Source organism: Psammomys obesus, unplaced genomic scaffold, assembly GCF_907164565.1.
Source record: "Psammomys obesus unplaced genomic scaffold, mPsaObe1.curated_primary_1811, whole genome shotgun sequence".
In the NCBI taxonomy this organism is placed as follows: Eukaryota; Metazoa; Chordata; class Mammalia; order Rodentia; family Muridae; genus Psammomys; species Psammomys obesus.
The window spans coordinates 2,330,499-2,349,288 of record NW_026596466.1 but is presented as its reverse complement, the minus strand read 5'-3'; the positions used below and the strand labels follow the sequence as shown (position 1 = coordinate 2,349,288).

Genomic DNA, 18,790 nt, shown 5'->3' with positions numbered 1-18,790 from the left:
AGAAGGCTTCTTGCTGAACTTCTCAGTCCTGTAACCCTGCCAGAATGTGGGGTCCCCTACTCTGCTCCATAGCATGGGGCTTGTGACCAAGGGAGTCAAGAGTGAGGACCAGGAACCCGACCTGCTTCAGCCTCTCAGGTCTGCTCTGGGCTGTAAGCATTTCTTCTGAGTGAAGCTGTGGATTTTAAATTGTCCTTTAAGAACTACACTTAGGAACGGGTGACTGGAGAGATGGCTGGTGGTTGGGAGTGTTTACTGTTTTGGCAGAGGACCGGGGCTTGGCTCACAGCACCCACATGGCAACTTGCAACCACTGGCGCCCTCTTCCAGCCTCGGTGGCTCCTGAATGTGGACAGCACCTACAAACTCATGAGGACACACACATAATCCATAGAACATTTTAGAATCTTGAAAAACTAGACTTGGGGCAGCACAATGACTCAGTGGGTAAGGGCTCCACGCCAAGCCTGCTGACCGGAGTTAAAGCCCCAGACTCCGTGGTAGAGAGAGCTGACTCCCACAGTTGTTCTCTGGTCTCCACATGCACACCCTGGCATGCATGCAAACCTCCCCGTCCCATGCACACGAAATAATAAAAATGTAACCAAGGGGTTTTGTAATTAGGATCTTTATATACTCGATCCAGCATCTTGGGCCTCATCGAGTTGCGGCTGGCTGTCCACGCCAGGTGGAGGCTTGCAGCAGGTAGAAAGCTGCAGTGGATGCACTGCAGCTCCCAGTGGCAACCAGGAGAGGGCAGCATGGAGAAGCATGGGGGCAAGCAACAGGGCCAATCCAGGACTGCTGCAGAGGCCGGTGCCCTCCACAGAGATCCCTTTCACGCCTGGGTGTCTGCAGCTGACGGGGACTGCTCCCAGACTCCCTCTATTCCTGTTGAATCTATGAGGACCTTGGGCTGGAGAGATGGCCCAGTGGGTGACACCCTTGCCATACAAGCACGTGGACCTGAGCTCACACCCCAGAAGCTGCATAAAGCCAGCTACAGTAGCCAACGCACCTGTGATCCTCACACTCCTACAATGAGAGGGGAGGAAGAGAACAGTGGATGCCCTCAGGCCACCGAGCCCGCTGCACACATCAGCCAACAAAAGAGTGAGCTTGCCTGTAACAGGGTGAGGGACGACACCTGAGGCTGTCCCCTTCCCTCAGCACATGCTGGGGCACCTGTGCACCTCAACACACACGTGGACACACACGCACACACATGCACGCACACACTGAACTCTTTAAAAAGATGAGTGTGCACACTGAGACCGTGAACATAGCTGCTGCCTGCTGATGGACAGCGTGGCCAAGCTTGCTCACCCCAGTGTACGCATGTGCCAGCTGCTACCCCAGCACAGCCAGGCCCTGGCTGGAGAAGGAGGCTGGCTTCCCAACAGTGGAAAGGGAAGAAGAGCCTGGACCCTCACCTTAGTGTTAAGTGTTCAACCACCTGCCTTGGTGACGGGCGACAGCGGAGAAGAGTGGAGGTCGGCTCAGTAGGCTGGGGGCTCAAGGCTGGCTCAGGCCTGCAAAAACATCAGCCTAATCATCTAGACAGGCATGGGGGCTCACACTGCAAGGCCTCAGGTTGTTGGGAGCTGCCCTGAACCACCTCCTTCACAGTATGTGCCACACCAGCCTGGAACCAGTCTCAAACAAAGGACCAAAAGACAGGACCACCGTGACTTGTGGTTCTTGTTTCCCAGCTGCAAAAAAAGCCGAAGTTCTGGGGTAGAGGGTCATTCAAGTAATCGACAGCCTAGCTTGAGGAAAGCAGGCCTGTAATTAGAGCTGCTCAGGAGGCTGGGGCAGGAAGGTAGAAAGTTCACAGTCTGCTTGAGCTACACAGCAAGTTCAAGGCCACCCTAGGCAACTCAGTGAGACTGTTACAAAACAAAATATAAAAAGAGGGGCTGAGGGCGGTAGCTCAGTGGTAAAGCCCCTGCCTAGAATCTCCCAGTGAGGGGCTGGGGTGTGGCTCAGTGGTCGAGTGCCTGTCTAGAATCCCCCAGTGAGGGGCTGGGGTGTGGCTCAGTGGTCGAGTGCCTGTCTAGCACATCAAGACCCCTGGGTCCAATTTGCAGAACCAGAAGCAGGGCAGGGGACCAGTAAGGAACTATATCTATCATAATCCATACTAGGCGCACTCCTGGCTTCTGTGCTGACTGGACAAGAAGGGTTGCCACAGAGCCGCTGGCTTCCCTCAGTGTTGCACTGCAGATCCTAATCCCCCTGTAAGAATACGAAAGATAGTTTATTGAATCTAACTTCTCCATTAAAGTCTTTAAACATAAAAGCTCTGTAGGAAATGTCACAACTTAGTGTCATGTGTCATATAAATAAATATACACTAAAATGTACACTATCAACAGGTGTCCTCAACGTGAGGCCACGACACAGGGACTCACTCCATCCACATTAAAACCCAGGACTGGCTGGACTGGGGAGTGTGGGCTGGTAGCGAGGGGGGGTGGTGGTGCCACCTGGCAAGGAGACAGGAAGCGGGTACTGGGGTAAGGGTCTTTGGTCTGTTAGGAAGGGGGCTTTCGGACGCGGATTTTCTTGGCTGTCTCCACATCAGACTTGGCAACCAGAAAGCGCATCTTCTTGCCTCCGTTTCGGATCAGATCTACTGCCCTAAAATCAAGGAACACGGTGAAGCTGGTACGGAAGGGGCAGCACGGACTGCTCCCCCAGTCCCTGCTTCTCCCCTCCCCAGGATGCAGGACTGGCCTGCAGGTGCCCCCACCAACTCCCCTGGCTACTCCAGTGTCCCAGGCCAGGGGTGGCACATACCTCATGTAGCTGACACCCATCAGGTTGCTGCCGTTCACCTCCAGGATTCGGTCTCCCAGTGACAGCCGCCCGTCAGACGCTGCGGGGCTCCCAGGAAGCAGGGTCTGTATGTAGAGTCCCGGGGACCCCAGAGATGTGTGCTGGGAAGAAGCAGGGGCCTCAGGACACGGCTGGTGCCAACAATGTTCTCCCCAGCAAAGACCCTGCATCCCCCCAACCCTCCCTGTCACCTTGGGCATGCCTAGTGCAACCAGGTCACAAATTACGGTTCCCATGTGTCCCACAGGGGAACACTGGGGCCCATCGTTGCCCCGAAAGGCAGGCCCATGAGGCAGTGCAGGTATTTCTCACAGGCCCTGGCCACGCTCGCACTGTAGAGGAACAGTCTGCCGTAACGGGAGAGAGGGCTGAGCTCCAGAGTCCTCACCATGCCATCAATCAGGCCCATCCCCAGCCCTGAGGGGCCTCGCTCCAGCTCCACCATGAACACGTAGCAGAAGTCCTCGGTGCTGGAGCTGGGGCTGGGGCCCTCAGCAGGAGGCTCAGCAGCAGCCTGAACAGGGTCTCCTGCGGGCAGAGAAGGGGTGGGGGGATAAGGAGCCCAGCACTCATTCCCTGAGTCAGAACACAGGGGGCCTCTGGGGGACACAGAGATGTACCACGTGACAGCACACAGCAAGTGTTCCTGGATCCCCAGAGAGACGACGGACAGAACATGACAGCAAGCCCGGGGGAGGGACAGGCCCAGAATCAACGGGACATCAACCCCTTTGAGGCCAGCTGTTTCCCAGAGGCCAGGGACCCAACACATAGGGGCAGCCTAGCCTCCCGCCGCTGTCCTATTTGCCTCCCTCGTGCCACCAGGAGGAACTGTAAGTCCACCCTCCCTGAGGCCTCTCATTGTGCCCAGGGCCTGCCCCACGCCCCAGCCTAGCCAAGGGCCACCCTGTGCCTTTCTACAACAGAGCTCGCATCTGGGACTGCGCCTGACCTAACAGTTCTGAGCCCTGGTCCCAGAACCTGAGGAGGTAGCTTGCCTCCTTGTCCTGCTCCACCCAGCACCCAAAGCCAGGCGCCTTCCAACTTGAAGGAGAATCCAGGCCACAATGATAAGAGTCGTCATGGGGCCAGGCGGGCCCCACTGTGCACATATATGTACATGCAAACACACATACGCATCTAGACATGCTCATCCCTCAGTGCACATATGCACGCACCTGCCCGTTCTGTCCCTGACCGGGCACTGAGGAGCACACTCTGGACACAGGGTTGGCTGACAGGGCAGCCCTGCTATCAAGAGACAAGGTGGGGCTGCTACCCAGTCAGGAGCAGGCCAGCCTCACCTTCCAGAGCTGCACCGGTAGGACCACCTGGCCCGTTCCTCTGCCCTTCAAGAGGTGCTTTTCCACGGAGGCCACTGGGCTCTGGCCAGGTGGGACCTCCAGGCTCCAGGCCCAGTGGTGTGCTGGGAGGCGTGAGCAGGCAGGAGGAGTCAGTGTGCAGAGAGCTAGCCTGGGAACCCCTTCGGTCCCCTCGGATAGGCTGTCTTCCGGGGGGACCTTGTGCCCGGGGAGCTCCAGTGACAGGAAGAGAATGGGCTGGGGCAGTTTCAACAGCTCCTCTGCCTGGGTCCCTATTAGCCAGGGGGCAGCCATGGCCTTCCAGATGCCCCTCAGGAATCGTGTGGTACAGGCCCTGGGAAGAGAGGTGGACAAAAACTGAGGCTCAGAGAAGGTGATGGGCCAGGTGCCCACGGTGCCTCCCTGTGAGGAGAAGAGATACAGACAAGCCACCCTGGAGGATACAGGCCCAGCCAGGCCATGCCAGGCACAAAGAGTGAGTGAAGTGTTTGCAAGCTGGTACCAAATCAAATGACCGGGATGTCTCTGTCATGCCTGCTGCATCCCCCAGCCCAACGCAGACAGGCTGTGCGGTGACAGTCAATGGAAGGCTGCTCTGAGTGGCTCAGTCCCTCCCTCCCCACCGACATCCCTGTCCCACTGTACCTCGATGCTCTCGGGATGGGCAGGCCCACTGTCAGGGCTGGCTGGGCTCCGCAGCCCCCACAGGAAGTGGCGGATGTAGAGCAGGTGCTGGTAGATGCTGTCCTCCAGGCAGTCTGCGTCCACATCCACGTGGAAGCCCTGGCTCGGCAGGACGATGGGCGGCGGGTTCTCATAGGACTCCAGGATGTCCTCTGTGGGGGAGGAGCAAGGCGCTGGGACCTGGCCTCTCCTCCCTCCATCTCTGCTGCTCACCCACCCATGGGACATGACAGCAGGATCTCAGACAGGGGAGTCCTAGCCTAGTCTCTTCGTTTCTGAATCCTAGCAAGGCTGTCTAGACTGAGCGTACCTCCACACACACCCGTGTGCCACTAAGACACACACGTGTGTACATGGGATGTTACTGTGTGCCGGTCCTGGGTGGGAGGCAGGAGGAACCTTTCTGATGCCAGCTCCGTTCCCAGCACAAAGCCTGGTACACGGCAGGGAGAGTGAGGGAGTGTTCTGATACCAATTAGTTCAGCAGACGGGACCCAGTGGGATCGGGCAGACCCAAGTGCACTGTTAGAGGTGCCCTCTGTGCCCAGCCTAGCCAGTGGTGCCCAGGCAACAGGAGGACAGTGGGAAGCCTTATGCACACCCGCAGCCTGTCAATCAGCCTGCACCTTTTATCTGCACGCTCTAAGCCGTGTTTATGAAGGGAGCTGTGTATAACCTACAAATTGAAGTGTGTAAGTGTGTAAGTGTGTATGTATGTATGTATGTATGTATGTATGTATGTATGTATGTATGTATGTATGTATTTATGTATGTGTGTGTGTATGGCCCCACCAGGGCATGGGTGTGTGCATGTGTGTGAACAATATGCACGCTCAGAGCTGAGGAATGTCTCCAGAAGCTTGCAACCTCACCCTCCTGTTCACTTCCTGATCATCTGGGTGCCAGCTGAGCCCAGGCTGAAGCCCTAAGAGCAGAGGTGAGACTGACATGGGGGTGGGGGGCCATGTAGGGTCCTGGGTGGAGGTGCCCGGTGGAGCAGGCTCCGGTGTTCCTGCCTCAGTGGGCTGCTCTGATGCTTTTCTGAGCCACAGCTTGGGGTCTCCACCCCCCACCCTTACCCCCACCCGCCCCTCCCCACACGTTGGCCACTGGGAAGGCTCACCGGACTGGAAGGCCTCTGGGCTGTCTTGGGCTCCTGGCTCCCAGGCACTCATCGGGCCCATGGCAGAGGCCAGCTGGTACTGAGTCAGCAGCCAGTGCAGCTGAGCAGGGTTCAGGGCAGGGAATGTGGCCCGAAGGGTGGCCCAGTTCATCTGGGGACAAGATGCTCAGTCAAAGGCCTCCAGGCGCACGAGGCAGCCCCCTGCTCACAGGCCCAGGGACAGTCCCTCCTCAGGTAGGGCGCTAGTCCTCTCACTCCAAGGGTGGGCAGATGGGACAGTGCAGACAGGGGGTCCTGGTCCGTGAAGGGACAGAGCAGAAGACACCACAGCATGACGCACCTTATCCTCAGTGAGGAGGCTGGCCTGGGCTAAAAAGTAAGACCCTGACTCAGGAAACCCAGGAGCAGTGGAAAGAAGGGAGTAAGGCAAGGAGGAAGGAAAGCCTATGTGCCAGAAACAGTGACATCAGGAACTGTGGGGTGTGACTGTGCGCAGGGTAGGAAAGCTCTCCTAAGACAAAGCAAAGGGACAGCCAGGCATGGTGGTGCCCACTTGTAACCAATGCTAGCACTCCCAGGGGTGAGGGAAGGAGGATCAGGAGTTCAACCCCAGCCTGGGATACATAACAAGGCTAAAGCCACCCTTAGTGCTCTCTGTCTCTCTTCCTTTCCCTCTCCCTTCCTTCCCCTCCCTCCCTCCCTCCCTCCATGGCTTCATTTCCTGCCAACAGCCACAGACCTGGGCTGAAGCCATCCAGAGTCTATACCCCAGGGACAACCAGACAGCCAGAGCCTCAGGGCTGTTGGCGCAGGGATAGGAACTGACCCAGGGCCACATTCTTACTGGCAAGCCCTGCACACAGCCCTCCAGCCCAGGATGCACAGGGGGAGGGTTGTTTCTTCACGTCTCCCTCCCCTTTCTGCGGCCTGCCCCCAGGCTGTCAGGGAGGGACCAGCCACAGTCACATCCCTCCCTCTCCTCCTCTGGCTCCTCTCTGTGCTCTGCTCTCCAGTGTTTGGGTGGCACTTTTGTGAAGATTTCCTTCACTCTTAACTCCACTCCCTCCCACTGGGCCTTTTCACTTCTGCTCCTGGAGTTTTAATTGATAAGAATTCTTGATCGGTTTTGTTTACCCACATAAAGTCCTGCACCAGTCAGCCGGCTCAGCGGGTGAGGCGCCTGTCACCTGAGCTGAAGCTCCAAGACCTACGTGGTAGAAAGAGAAGCAACTCCTCCAAGTCGCCCTCTGACCTCCAAATGTGCATGTGCCTACACACAAGCACATACAATAAATAAATAAGTGGAATTTCAAAATATCAATGGGGCCGGGGCGATGCTTCAGCAGTTAGCAGCTAACTGTGCTTGCTGCTCTTTTTTATTAATTAATTCAATTTACATCTTGGTCATAGGTCTTTTTAAATTTATATATATTATAAATATAAATGTATATACATTTTTATTTATATATATATATATATATATATATATATATATATATATGTATGTATGTATGTATATTTCCGAGACAGGGTTTCTCTGTGTAGCCCTGGCTGACCTAGACCACCATCCCCCCTGCCCTTGTCCTCAGAATAGGGGAGCCCCTATGCAGACACCCCAGCTCATCTAGTCACATGAGGACTGAGCTTGTCCTCCTCCCCTGTGGCCTGGCAGGACAGTCCCACCAGGGGGAGGTGATCAAAAAGCAGGAACCATAGTCCATATCAGAGACACCCCCACTCCACTGACTATCGGGCCGACGTGAAGCCCAAGATGCCCATTGGACTTGTCTTCTTGGGGTCTGTGCACTGTAGTGCGTGTATCCTGTACTGTAGGACCAAAAACTCTGGAACATTTACACACTGGAATCCTACTCAGCCATTAAAAACAAGGAAATCATGAAATTTGCAGGCAAATGGATGGAACTAGAAAAGATTATCCTGAGTAAGATAACACAGACTCAGAAAGATACGTATGGTGCTTGCTGCTCTTACAGATCCAAGGTCAGTTCCCAGCATCCACACCAGGCGGCTTACAGCCAGCTCCCTCCAGCCGGCAACCAGTACCCTCTTCTGTAGGCACCTGCGCAGACATGGCATTTACTCACATACATTAAATAAAAAAATCAATCTTAGCCAGGTACGGTGGCTCACGCCTGAATCCCAGCACTCAAGGAGGCAGAGGCAGGAGGATCTCTGTGAGTTTGAGGCCAGCCTGGTCTACAAAACGAGTCTAGGAGAGCCAAGGCTACACAGAGAAACCCTGTCTTGAAACCCGCCTCCTCTCTCTCTCTCTTATATATATATACATATATACACATATATATATACATATATACATATATAGAGAGATGTATGTATATCTCCATATATGTTTATACATATATATGTATATAGAGAAATATATACATATATATACACACACACACAATTTAAAAAATAAATCTTTGCAAAACTGTTTTAAAAAGGACAGGGTCTCTTCATGAAGCTCAGGTTGGCCTTGAATTCATGATCTTCCTGCCTCAGCTTCCAGAGTACAGGAATTACAAAGTGTGTGTCACTGTGCCTGGCCCCCAAAAATCTTGTTATCTTATTTACAGGTGCATTGATACTTGTGAAAACTATTTCTTCTCCGATTTTCACAAGGATAGAAATACTCGGTTTCCTCTGCAGTTGATTTATGCTGGCTAGTCTGAGCCTATCTGAATAAGACCCTCAGGCTAAGGACACTTTCTTTCTAGAGGGTTTAGAAGCAATGACCATGAAGAATATGGATGAATGGCCTCTGTGTGGAAAACAAGACTAAAATACCTGCTACCCGGCTCTTGGCAGACTGAGTTTGCCACTTGTCACACCTCACCCTACGACCCACAGTGCCCACCAGGGCCTGGGCTGGCTGGCTTCACCGTGGGGCCTCCCAGTCTCCCGTGGCTCCAGCCCTCAGTGTGGGAAGGGGCAGGCACCTTGCTGAGCAGACAGGAGCAGCCGAGAGAGAGAGAGCAGGGGAGTCAGCTGCTTCCTTCCTGGATGAAGCACTCACTCAGACCCGACACACAGCTGGGAGGAGGGCCCCGGTGCTCAGGTGTTTGCCTCCCAAGCTCAGCACCACCCATGTGAAAGACTAAGTGCCCTGCATGGAATCCCGTGGAGAAGACAGGCAGATGGCCGGAGCTCACGGACCAGCTAGCCTACTACCTGGCCAAGCGCCAGGCAAGGAGACACCCTGTCTCACACAGAAGGTGAAAGGCGTGAAAGGCGCCTGGGGAGTGACAGTCAAGGTTGTCTGTCCTCTTATCTACACACACACACACACACACACACACACACACAGAGAGAGAGAGAGAGAGAGAGAGAGAGAGAGGCTGCACAAATCTGAAATACTCAACCTGACGGCTTTTCTCAAATGGACATGCTGCCACAGCCCCAAGGGCCACCCAGAGCCAATGTGAGGAGCAGTAACAAGAATGTTGGCCCCGACCGAGGCCCCGTGTGAGCTGAGACCCATGAGCCCAAAGCATGAGCTCTGCTTCACAGACCCAGCTCAACAGAAGGGCGGAGGGTCAGCCGCCTGCGCTTCAGCATCTCACATGCTGAACGTCACAATGACTGTGACAGACTTTGCCCACACACAGCAGCTGATGATAAAGGACCTGGACGGGAACCGGGATCTTGCATGAGCTGAGCACGCACTTTACCACTGAGCTACATACGCCCAGCCCATCATTCCCTTTTATCACTGTCATTAGGTGTGTGTGTGGGCGGGGGGGGGGTGTTCTCACACATGTGGGTCCAGCAGGCAGACCTCACGTTCAACACTTTGTGGTCCCTGCAGAAGCATGCTTGTCCCTTCACTGCTTTTCTGTTTCTTCAACTAGAGGACTTTGAATTTCATCCTTCATGCAAGCTGCTCCTTCAGGCCACTCCATCCAAAAACCATACTTAACAAAATTTCTCTTGAGGGCTGGAGGCATGGCTCAGTGGTAGAGCACCTGCCTAAAGGGCCCAGAGGTGTGGTTCAATAGCAACACCTAGAATCCCTCAGTGAGGGACTGGGGTGTAACTCAGAGGTAGAGCACTTATCTAGAATCCTCCAGTGAGGGGCTAGGGGTGTGGCTCAGTGCTGAAGCACCTGCCTATCATGCCCAGGTTATCATGCTGGGTTCCATCTCCAGCTAAAGAAAATAAAAATGCTTAGTGACTCTGCGTGCCAGTCTTGCAGCAACTTGGCACAAGCTGGAGTTATCTGAAAGGAGGGAACCTCAATTGAAAAATGCCTCCTTAAGATGCAGCTGTAGCGCATTTTCTTAATTGTTGGGTGACTCCATCCTTGGGCTGACGGCCCTGGGTTCCGTAAGATAGCAGGTTGAGCAAGCCATAAGGAGCAAGGCAGTCAGCAGCACCCCTCCACGGCCTCTGCATCAGCTCCTGACTCCAAGTTCTGGCCTGTTTGAGTTCCTGTCCTCACCTCCTTCTTTGATAAACAGTAATATGGAACTGTAAGCCAAATACACTCTTTCCTCCCCAAGTTATCTGTTCATGGTGCTTCCTTGCAGTAAACCTAAGTGATATTTGGGAAGGAAGCAAATTAAATTCACATGTTCCAGATGCCAGACATGCCCACACACATAATGGTGAATTTTTCACTTTATAATGAAAAAGATTCGACTACTTTTCAAAACCCACACTGTAAACTTCATGTAAGGCAGAGTCCTGGGCCTGGTGAAACGGCGCAGCAGGTAAAAAGGCTCTTGCCATTGCATTTGCTGACCCGAGTTCCATACCTGGGACCCCAAGGTGGAGGCAGAGAACTGCTCTCTCACCTCCACGCACTCACTGTGGTACGGGCGTGTGGGTACACACACATAAATAAGTAAAGAAATACAATCTTAAAGCACGGTTTCTAACAGGCGACATTTCTAGTACTTGCTGATGGACAACGGGCACGGGAGCCCTAACTGGAACCACAGCTCCACTAACACCCATGGTGTGGCCTCGGCCTGGCTTTCCAGAAGGGCAAAGCGCTGCCCACCCTGCCCACGGCAGCAGAGCCTCAGTGATAAACAGCAGCCACTGTCACACAGTGCAGAGATGCCGAGACACAGGCATGAGGGTCTGCAAAAGGAGTATCTTTTTCTTCTTTCTTTACTTTTTTTTAAGGTAGGATATCCATATGGAGCCCAGGCTGGCCTGGAACTCACTATGTAAGGCTAGCCTCAAACTTTCGACAATCCTCCTGCTCCTGCCTCCAGAGTGCTGCTGGGATTACAGGCCCGAGCCACCAAACCTGGTGGGACTACTCTTCTTTCAATGAGCTAGCTGCCCTAAACCTGCCTGCGGCTGAGCAATGTCACCATGCTCCCCAAGGAGCTTTGAGGGTAGGCTTTATGCTGCAGCTCTCCACTCCCAACCCCTCACAACGTTCACCACCTCAGGCCAATGTAACACTGGTTTCCACACAGGAGGAGAAACCACTGCAGGGTTTCCGTCAGCCATCAGATGGGTGCTCTAAGGAAGAAGGTGCCAAGAGCGGAGGGAAGAGGGTGAAAGCCTAGTTCCAGTTGCTGTGGGGGTAATGGCCATGAACTTGAGGACAAACAATGCAAGGGTACAATCCCACAGGGCTGACTGGGACAGTTCTAGGACAGTGGTTCTGAACCCGTGGGTCACGACCTTCGGCAAACCTCCACCTCCAAATCTACTGTTACGATTTGTAACAGCAGCAGAATTACAATGGAATAATTGTCTGAAGCACTGTGTCCAGGGCACAGGCGTTAGGAAGGTTGAGCAGCACTGCTACAGATGAGGGCCTACTTCTTCACAGCTGTGTTGTGTGCTCTGTTCCTCATGGCTGTGGGAATGAGGCTGTTTCTGGGCTGGCTTTGACCTGGGACTGCCCTAGCTGCCAAATTCCCAGGCTCTTGACAGCAGCCACTGTGAGCTCTCCTCCGAAGCTCAGACCCACTCTGTGGATCAGTCAGATTAGACGAGGCCAGCAGGGGACAGAGATCATGTCCTCTTCAAGGCCTTTATCTTGGTCACACCTGCAGAACGCCCTTTGCCACACAGAGACCAGTACAAAGCCCAGGGACTACCCACAGACACCTACGGGATTATCCATCCTGGTGTGGGTGGGGACAGCTGGGGAACTGAGCAACTCCACGAGCTACCTAGGGAATGTGTGTTTTGCAGGTGCAGAGTCCAGGCCACCTTAACTTTGTTTGTAAGCCAATGACCTAGAGTCAGAGTCCTTCTCTGCACTCAGCCCTCCTACCTGGACGAGCTGAGCGCTGGGAGTGGCCAGCAGATGCAGGGTGCAGGAGAGCTTCCGAAAGAAGCGCTCGGCGGGTGCCCCGAGGCCAGCGCCCCTGGCCCACTCCAGGAACTGCTGCAGGCGGGCACAGGCCTGGACACTCCTGGGCCAATGGAAGCAACTCAGAGAGGGCCCTGGAGAGGGAATAAAGGAGGAGAGCCACACTAAGGTCCCTAAAGCACCGTCTCCCTTTCCAGGCCACTTCAATGTCCTCTCTCAGTCTGCAAGGCAATGCAAACTACCCACACCCTGGGGCAAGAGGGGCTGTGACAGCCACCAGTCCTACCCTCCTACCCTCCATCATCCTGCCTGTGCGGCAACAGGCACGTGCTATGGCTGTTTGACACCCAGAACCTCAGCTGCTGATGGAGAAACAGCACCTCAGTGAGTCAGGGCCAGGGGTCAGCATCAAGGGAACTCTGTAAGCGGTTCAGACTGGCCCCTGCAGGCTGCTGGCAGGTACTGAAGTGTCCTGCGAGGCATGCTCTAAGCTTTTGTCCCACCCTGGGTCTTGAGCCATCCTCCCACAGGCTCAGCTCTAGCATCCAGGCACGGCAGAGCATTCCCTTGGGAGCACATTTGGCTTTCCCAGCCCCCGGCACTCACCCTTGTCCAGCACCTGGTTGAGGAGCAGCGTGCCAGAGAAGAAGAGGAGATAAGCAAGCATCTGGGAGGCCACCTCAGGGTGCATCTGCAGCTGCCGCAGGAGGTCCGAGGTGGCCTGGAACACAGACACGACGCGTCGAAGCTCCTCCGGCAGAGCGGGGCCTGAGCGCCAGCTCTCCCTGTGCTCGGTCTGAAATGGAGGGCATTCCAAGAGGGCCGGGAGGCAGACGTACAGGCACTGCAGGGAGAGAGAACCCCCAGAGCCATGTACAGGGATGCCAGGACTGACCAGGAGTCCCAAACGCAACAAGCCTAAGGGAAGAGTTGGAGTGAGGCCCAGCAGGAGCTGCCTCTGGGACTCTCGGAACAGGGACAGGAGCTGCAGGTGCAAACAGGGCTGGGCATGGCAGTCGCCGAACTGTGCGGTAAAAACCACCATGACTGATGACCAGAAGGCTGTTTCATGGTGGCACTCCTGGTATGGGGAAGGGAAGGGCAGGAGCAAAGGCCTGAGTGGAAGCAGTGGCTGCTTCCTCCCTGCTGGAGCTGGCTCATGCCAGTCCCTCCCTCCTGCCCAAGGCCCTGGAGAGGCGCTGTCAACATCGCGGTGGCAGCACGCACCTTGGAGAGGTAGTACACACACTGCTGGAACGCATACAGCACCACCTCCTCCAGGGCCGCCATGGCCTCCTCACTGGCCGTCAGTGTGCAGGAGAACAGCGACTCCTTGGAGCCTGTGGGAAAGGGGCCACAGAGGCGGCTCACCAGCACAGCAAGTGCACGGGAGCCCCCAGCCATGAGCAGTCATGACGCCACCGTCTGCCCAGCTACTTGCTGGGGGCTCTGCCCGGCCTGTCAGCACTCCATGTGGCTGCAGAGGTATGGTGATCCCAAACTTGCCCAGTAGTCACACCGGGCAATCTGAGAGGGAGAGCTGACACACACGTCTCCATGCTACTGAGACAGAGCACAGACGGCTCTTCCTCCTTCAGCCCTCCCTCGACACTTTTTCTCTCTCTCTTCCCTCCTTTTCTTTTCTCTTCCTTCTTTCTCCTTGCATGTCATTCAGTAGGCTACCAAGACTAGCCTTGAGCCTCAGTCCTGCCTCAGTCCTCCAAGTAGCTGGATTAAGAGACTCAAGCCTACAGGCTGTGTTCTCCATCAGAAATGGCTATTCCACGGCAGCAAGTGCAAGCCGGCCCGGAAGCCCATCTGTTTTACCGCACAGGAAAAAGGTTGTACATCAGCCCCTGGGAAGCTGTCACAAGGCCATGGCATCAAAACAATCTCTCAAGAAAACGGAAACCTCCAGAACTCTGGAGGCAGAGGCCAGTCTCATCTACACCTCAAGTTCCAGGCCAGCCAGGGCTACACAGTGAAACCCTGTCTCTAAAAACCAAAGCAAAGCCAGGCAGTGGTGGCACACGCCTGTAGTCCCAGCACTTCGGAGGCAGAGGCAGGCAGATCTCTGTGCGTTCAAGGCCGGCCTGGTCTATAAAACAAGTCCAGGACAGCCAGGGCTACACAGAGAAACCCTGTCTCAAAGAAACAAAAACAAAGAAAACCAACAACAATACAGTAAAAAGAAAAAAGAAAAAAAATAAAAGGGAAACAGAGTCCCAGACTGCTGCTGACAAAGCCACCTGAAAATCCAGATTCACCTCACCCTTCGTGCAAGGGCAGAGAGTGGGCTGACCAGGAGAGGAAGCAGGATCAGTACACTCCAGAGAGGGCCTAAGACACCAGGCAGACACCTGAGATGGTATCCAGTGGACACAAAGCCACAGGGCCCTCGGATCAGGTGCTCCTCAGCACTGAGGAGACCAGCCTCACCTTCTGTAGGCGACCACAAGGTAGACATAGCCACTACGCAGATGCAGTCAGCACCGCCTCCCACTAGAGCGTGGGCCCTCAGCGGCAGGGCCACAAGGTCCCTTTTGCACCTGGGGGAGGCCGAAACAGCCCAGGGATACAAGGAGCGTGAGCGGCTCCAGGTCCTGGTATGCATGGTCAGGACACAGGAAGCGCAGGTCTCCATGGCTCTGTCAGAGCCTCCCAGACTATCTCCAGCATTGCCGTCAGCAGACATGTTTCAGTGAGACCACCTGTGACCTCAAGGCCTGGCTCCACTCCACCGCCTTGTGTTTGTCTGGTGTGTGCGTGTGCCTGGAGACCAGAAAACAACCTCCAGCATCATTCCTTGGGGCCATCTACCTTGGTTTTTCAAACAGGGTCTCTCACTGGGATCTGAGGCTCACTGTTTAGGCTAGGCTGGCTGGCTAGTGAGCCCCAGGGAGCCTCCTTCTTCCAAGACTGTGAGTGTGAGGATGCTGGGATGGCATCGGGTTCTCACTCCCGTGCAGTTAGCACTGTGCCAGCTGAGCCATGTCCCCAGCACAGCTCACAATGTCACCCTCCTAGAGCCCCTCCACCCCACCCCTCGGTGGATCCACCTGTCCTAGAATGTTCTGGGAGTTTGAGTATTTGGAAATGCTAATTAAGGAAGCCTACCCACATTTCTCCCCTGACACTGACATGCCCATCTACCATCTTAAGCTGGGATTGGCAGCATTCTTCCTTTCTGCAAGAGCAGGACACCTCGGAAGCCCTCACTGGATTAAGTGAGCCTGTGTGTCGTCCCCCAAGCCGCCTGTGCACACTGTCAGCCTCCCTCAAGCACATCAGAACACTCTACAGTGCATGTGTGTGGTGGGCGCAGGACAAAACAGACCAGCAAAGTGTCATATGGCAGGCCTCGGGGCACCAGGTCAGCCTAACCCACCAACACTGGCCTCGTGCGCCATCCCAAACCACTGGCCTGGGGCCCAGACAGCTCCACACTGCAGGTATGTGTGTATGAAGCCACAGCTCTGCCAGCTGTGCCCGAGGCTGGGGCTCAACCAGGGCATCCCAAGGGCCATACCTGTCACGTCCAGCTCCTCCTCCATGCTCTGCATGTACAGCGGGCATTTCTGCTGCAGGAAGTACAGCAGTTCAATGGAGTTTGACATCCAGAACAGGATGTGCTGCAGGTCGGGAACCAGGTCGGCCATGGGGAAGCTGGCCCAGGAGATGGGTTCCTGGCTACCAAGACAGAAAGGCTACAGATTACCCTGGGTGCAGGTGAGGAGCCGAGTCTGCTGATCCGTCTGTATGGGAACAATCATCCTGGTGGGACACTAACAGAAGCAAGCACCACTGTCGATTCCTGAGATGTCAGGAGCCTATGAGATGCTCCAAAACCTAACGTGAAGCACGTCCAGGCAGCCGCAGGCACCAGCAGAGGACTGCCTTCACAGCTTTCTTTTGGAAGCCGATGTTCAGCAGCTGTGAATGCTGGAGCACGTGTGTACCACACGCACACACACATGCACAGAGTGTGTGCAGGGGGCTTGCCATCCATGGCTTTTGGGACAAGAAACCTGGGTTTAAACATGTTATTTAGACAAAGAAAAGGGAACTTTAACAGATTACTTAACGAGACAATTCGCAGAGAAAACAGACTGACAGAACTATCTGAGAGATTACTGAAATACTACTTGATCAGAGAAGGACATCAGCAATGTGTGAAGGTGAGGAAGCAAGAGGCAGAAATCAGGGCTGGGGTGTGGATCAGTGGTAGAGCCCCTTCCTAGAATCCCCCAGCAAGGGGCTGAGGGCTAGCTCAGTGGGAGAGCACCCACCTAAAATCCTCCAGTGAGGGGCTGGGCTGTGGCTCAGCATTAGAGCACCTCTTTAGAATTCCAGAGTAGGTGTGCTGGAGCTGAAACTCAGCATTAGAATGTTTGCCTACGACCAATGAGAACCTGAAGAAGATAGCTCACTGGCCGTGCATCTGTCTAGGTTGTGCAAGGTCCTTGGTGAGGTCCATAGCAGCACAAGAAAAGAAAGTGGGTGAAAAGCAAAGTGTGTTCTTCAGACTTGGACTAACCATTAGAAAATCCCAGCGTGGACACAGTCACTGGAGGTCACCTCCTGGTCTGAAGGGGACCAGGACCATCCTGTTTCCCACACTTCCTTCTGCAGGTTGGTGTGCTAGCCACAAGGGGGCACTGTTACTCTGGTTAATGAAAACAGAACTAGGCACCGCTCAAGGGGCTACCAGGTACCTGACACCCAGGCGGGCTCCTGGACAGCTCAGACCCCTCCTCAGATTCAGGGCCAGGAGTCTTATCAATTGAACTATCCAAGCCTTCTGCAGCCCCCGCCTATAACCAGCCAGAGGCAAGTTCCTTTCTCCCCAAGCTTGCCACCTTCCAGATAAGCATCTCCTTTTCAGAGGACAGTGGCAACGGCTGGCGCCTGCTTTCCTTGATGTCCTTCTGGCCCTAGCCTGGCCCCCACAGACTCTAGGACACTCCAAACCATCTCCCCTGCTTAGTCTCATACACCAGTCCCAAGAGATGTGTGGGTGTCAGTCACTCAAGTGACTTGCATCTATCTACGTTTTATTGTCCTAACCAGACTCCTGTCAACTTGTTGTATTCGCATGTGCTGTGCTTAGAGCCCTGACAATTCACCAAAATGTCAACATGCATTCATTGCTTTGTTTATTTGTTTGTTTGTTTACTGAGATAGAATTTTGACATGCAGTCCAGGCTGGTCTTGAACTAATGAACTGTCTGCCTCAGCTTTCCAAATGCTGGCACTACCATGCCTGGCACACCCTGGGTCCCTGGGGCTCAGGGTCGTGGTTTCTCCCATAAGCCTCCTCAGCCAGTGCTCAACATCCCACCTAGGCATGTGCTTCTGGAACAGTGCATACTCCCTTGGAAGGATGACCCCAACATCTGACTGGGCTGACCTCCTGTGAGGAGAAAGTCCCAGAATCTCTCACTGGTGGCCTCAGTGTCCCTCTCTGGGGGGGTCCTGAGGGGCTGCCATTCCACCTGTCACGGAGCAGGTCAACGTGCAGGCCGAGAAGCAGACATAGGGCTCCCTAACCCAGCCTGGAGAAGATCAAAGCTGAAGACTGTGGGGCCACAAGTGCCTGCCATTTGAGGTTCCCACACAGTCTGGGGCTCCGAAGGCAAAGGTCACACCCGTGGGGACATCTGGGGGCTAAATGGGGCTGATGTGAAGAGTCATGAAGGAGGGTCTGGTTTTCTCCTGCTGTCCCAGAGCGGCCAGACTCTCCTGCAGGCCCCACTCTACCCAGCCATTAATTTCCCTTCAGTCCACAAACAATGATGACCTCTGGGTCTTGGGCCTGGGTGGGGAAGAAGCTGGCTGGCGCCCATCTCTCTCGTTAGCTGCTACAGGCTTGGGAGTTTAGTGCCACACTTAGCTTGCACAGCATCGAGTTCTCCGCCCCAGCCTGACCTATCCACTGGCACGCACAGGAGCTGCGCACGGTCAGAAGAGCATTCACTTCACTCTTCAGAGCCTGGCTCCCTTTTGTTTTCAAAATTCATTGCCCCTCCATTTCTCCAGGAAGGCCCCAACTGGGAAGTAAAGCAGCTGGAGAGCCCAGCAGCAGCAACTCCCGTCATGCCCTAAGGTGGCCCTCCAGGAAAGGAGGCTCCTGGGAGCTCTCTGGCTGGCCAGCAGTCTAACCCACAGCAGCGAGCTCCAGGCTCAGTGAAAGGCACTCTCTCAAGAGGATAAGGCAGATGCTAGAGCAGGACATGGCCTCCTCGAGCTTCAAAACACACATGCATACACGCAGACTCACACACACACACAGAGGCACACCCACACAGAGCAAGGCAAATGGACACATTTTTCTGACCCCAAGTCAAAGAGGTGGGTCAGCACACAGCTGCACAAAGTCACCCCAGGATGACATCAACTGGGAGGAAAACAGTCCACGCTGAGGGAGAGGAACCAGAAATGATGATTAGGGAAAAAAAAAAAAAACAGCAAACACTGCTAAGAAAAAGAACAAGGCCAAGTTGAGATAAACAC

General features: G+C 54.6%; 1 protein-coding gene across 1 annotated transcript in view; it reads right to left on the bottom strand.

Moving 5' to 3' along the window:
• Positions 1–629: 629 nt before the first annotated feature.
• Radil (Rap associating with DIL domain) overlaps positions 630–18,790 on the bottom strand; it is a 72,000-nt gene continuing 53,839 nt past the window's right edge. The window contains exons 6-15 of the mRNA XM_055598685.1: positions 15,807–15,967; positions 13,505–13,617; positions 12,884–13,121; positions 12,239–12,411; positions 5,971–6,121; positions 4,809–4,999; positions 4,146–4,497; positions 3,230–3,369; positions 2,803–2,942; positions 630–2,643 (exon numbers count right to left, since the gene is read on the bottom strand). Coding sequence (XP_055454660.1) covers positions 2,538–2,643; positions 2,803–2,942; positions 3,230–3,369; positions 4,146–4,497; positions 4,809–4,999; positions 5,971–6,121; positions 12,239–12,411; positions 12,884–13,121; positions 13,505–13,617; positions 15,807–15,967 — 1,765 coding nt within the window. The 3' untranslated portion in view covers positions 630–2,537. The remainder of the gene's footprint in view (positions 2,644–2,802; positions 2,943–3,229; positions 3,370–4,145; positions 4,498–4,808; positions 5,000–5,970; positions 6,122–12,238; positions 12,412–12,883; positions 13,122–13,504; positions 13,618–15,806; positions 15,968–18,790) is intronic.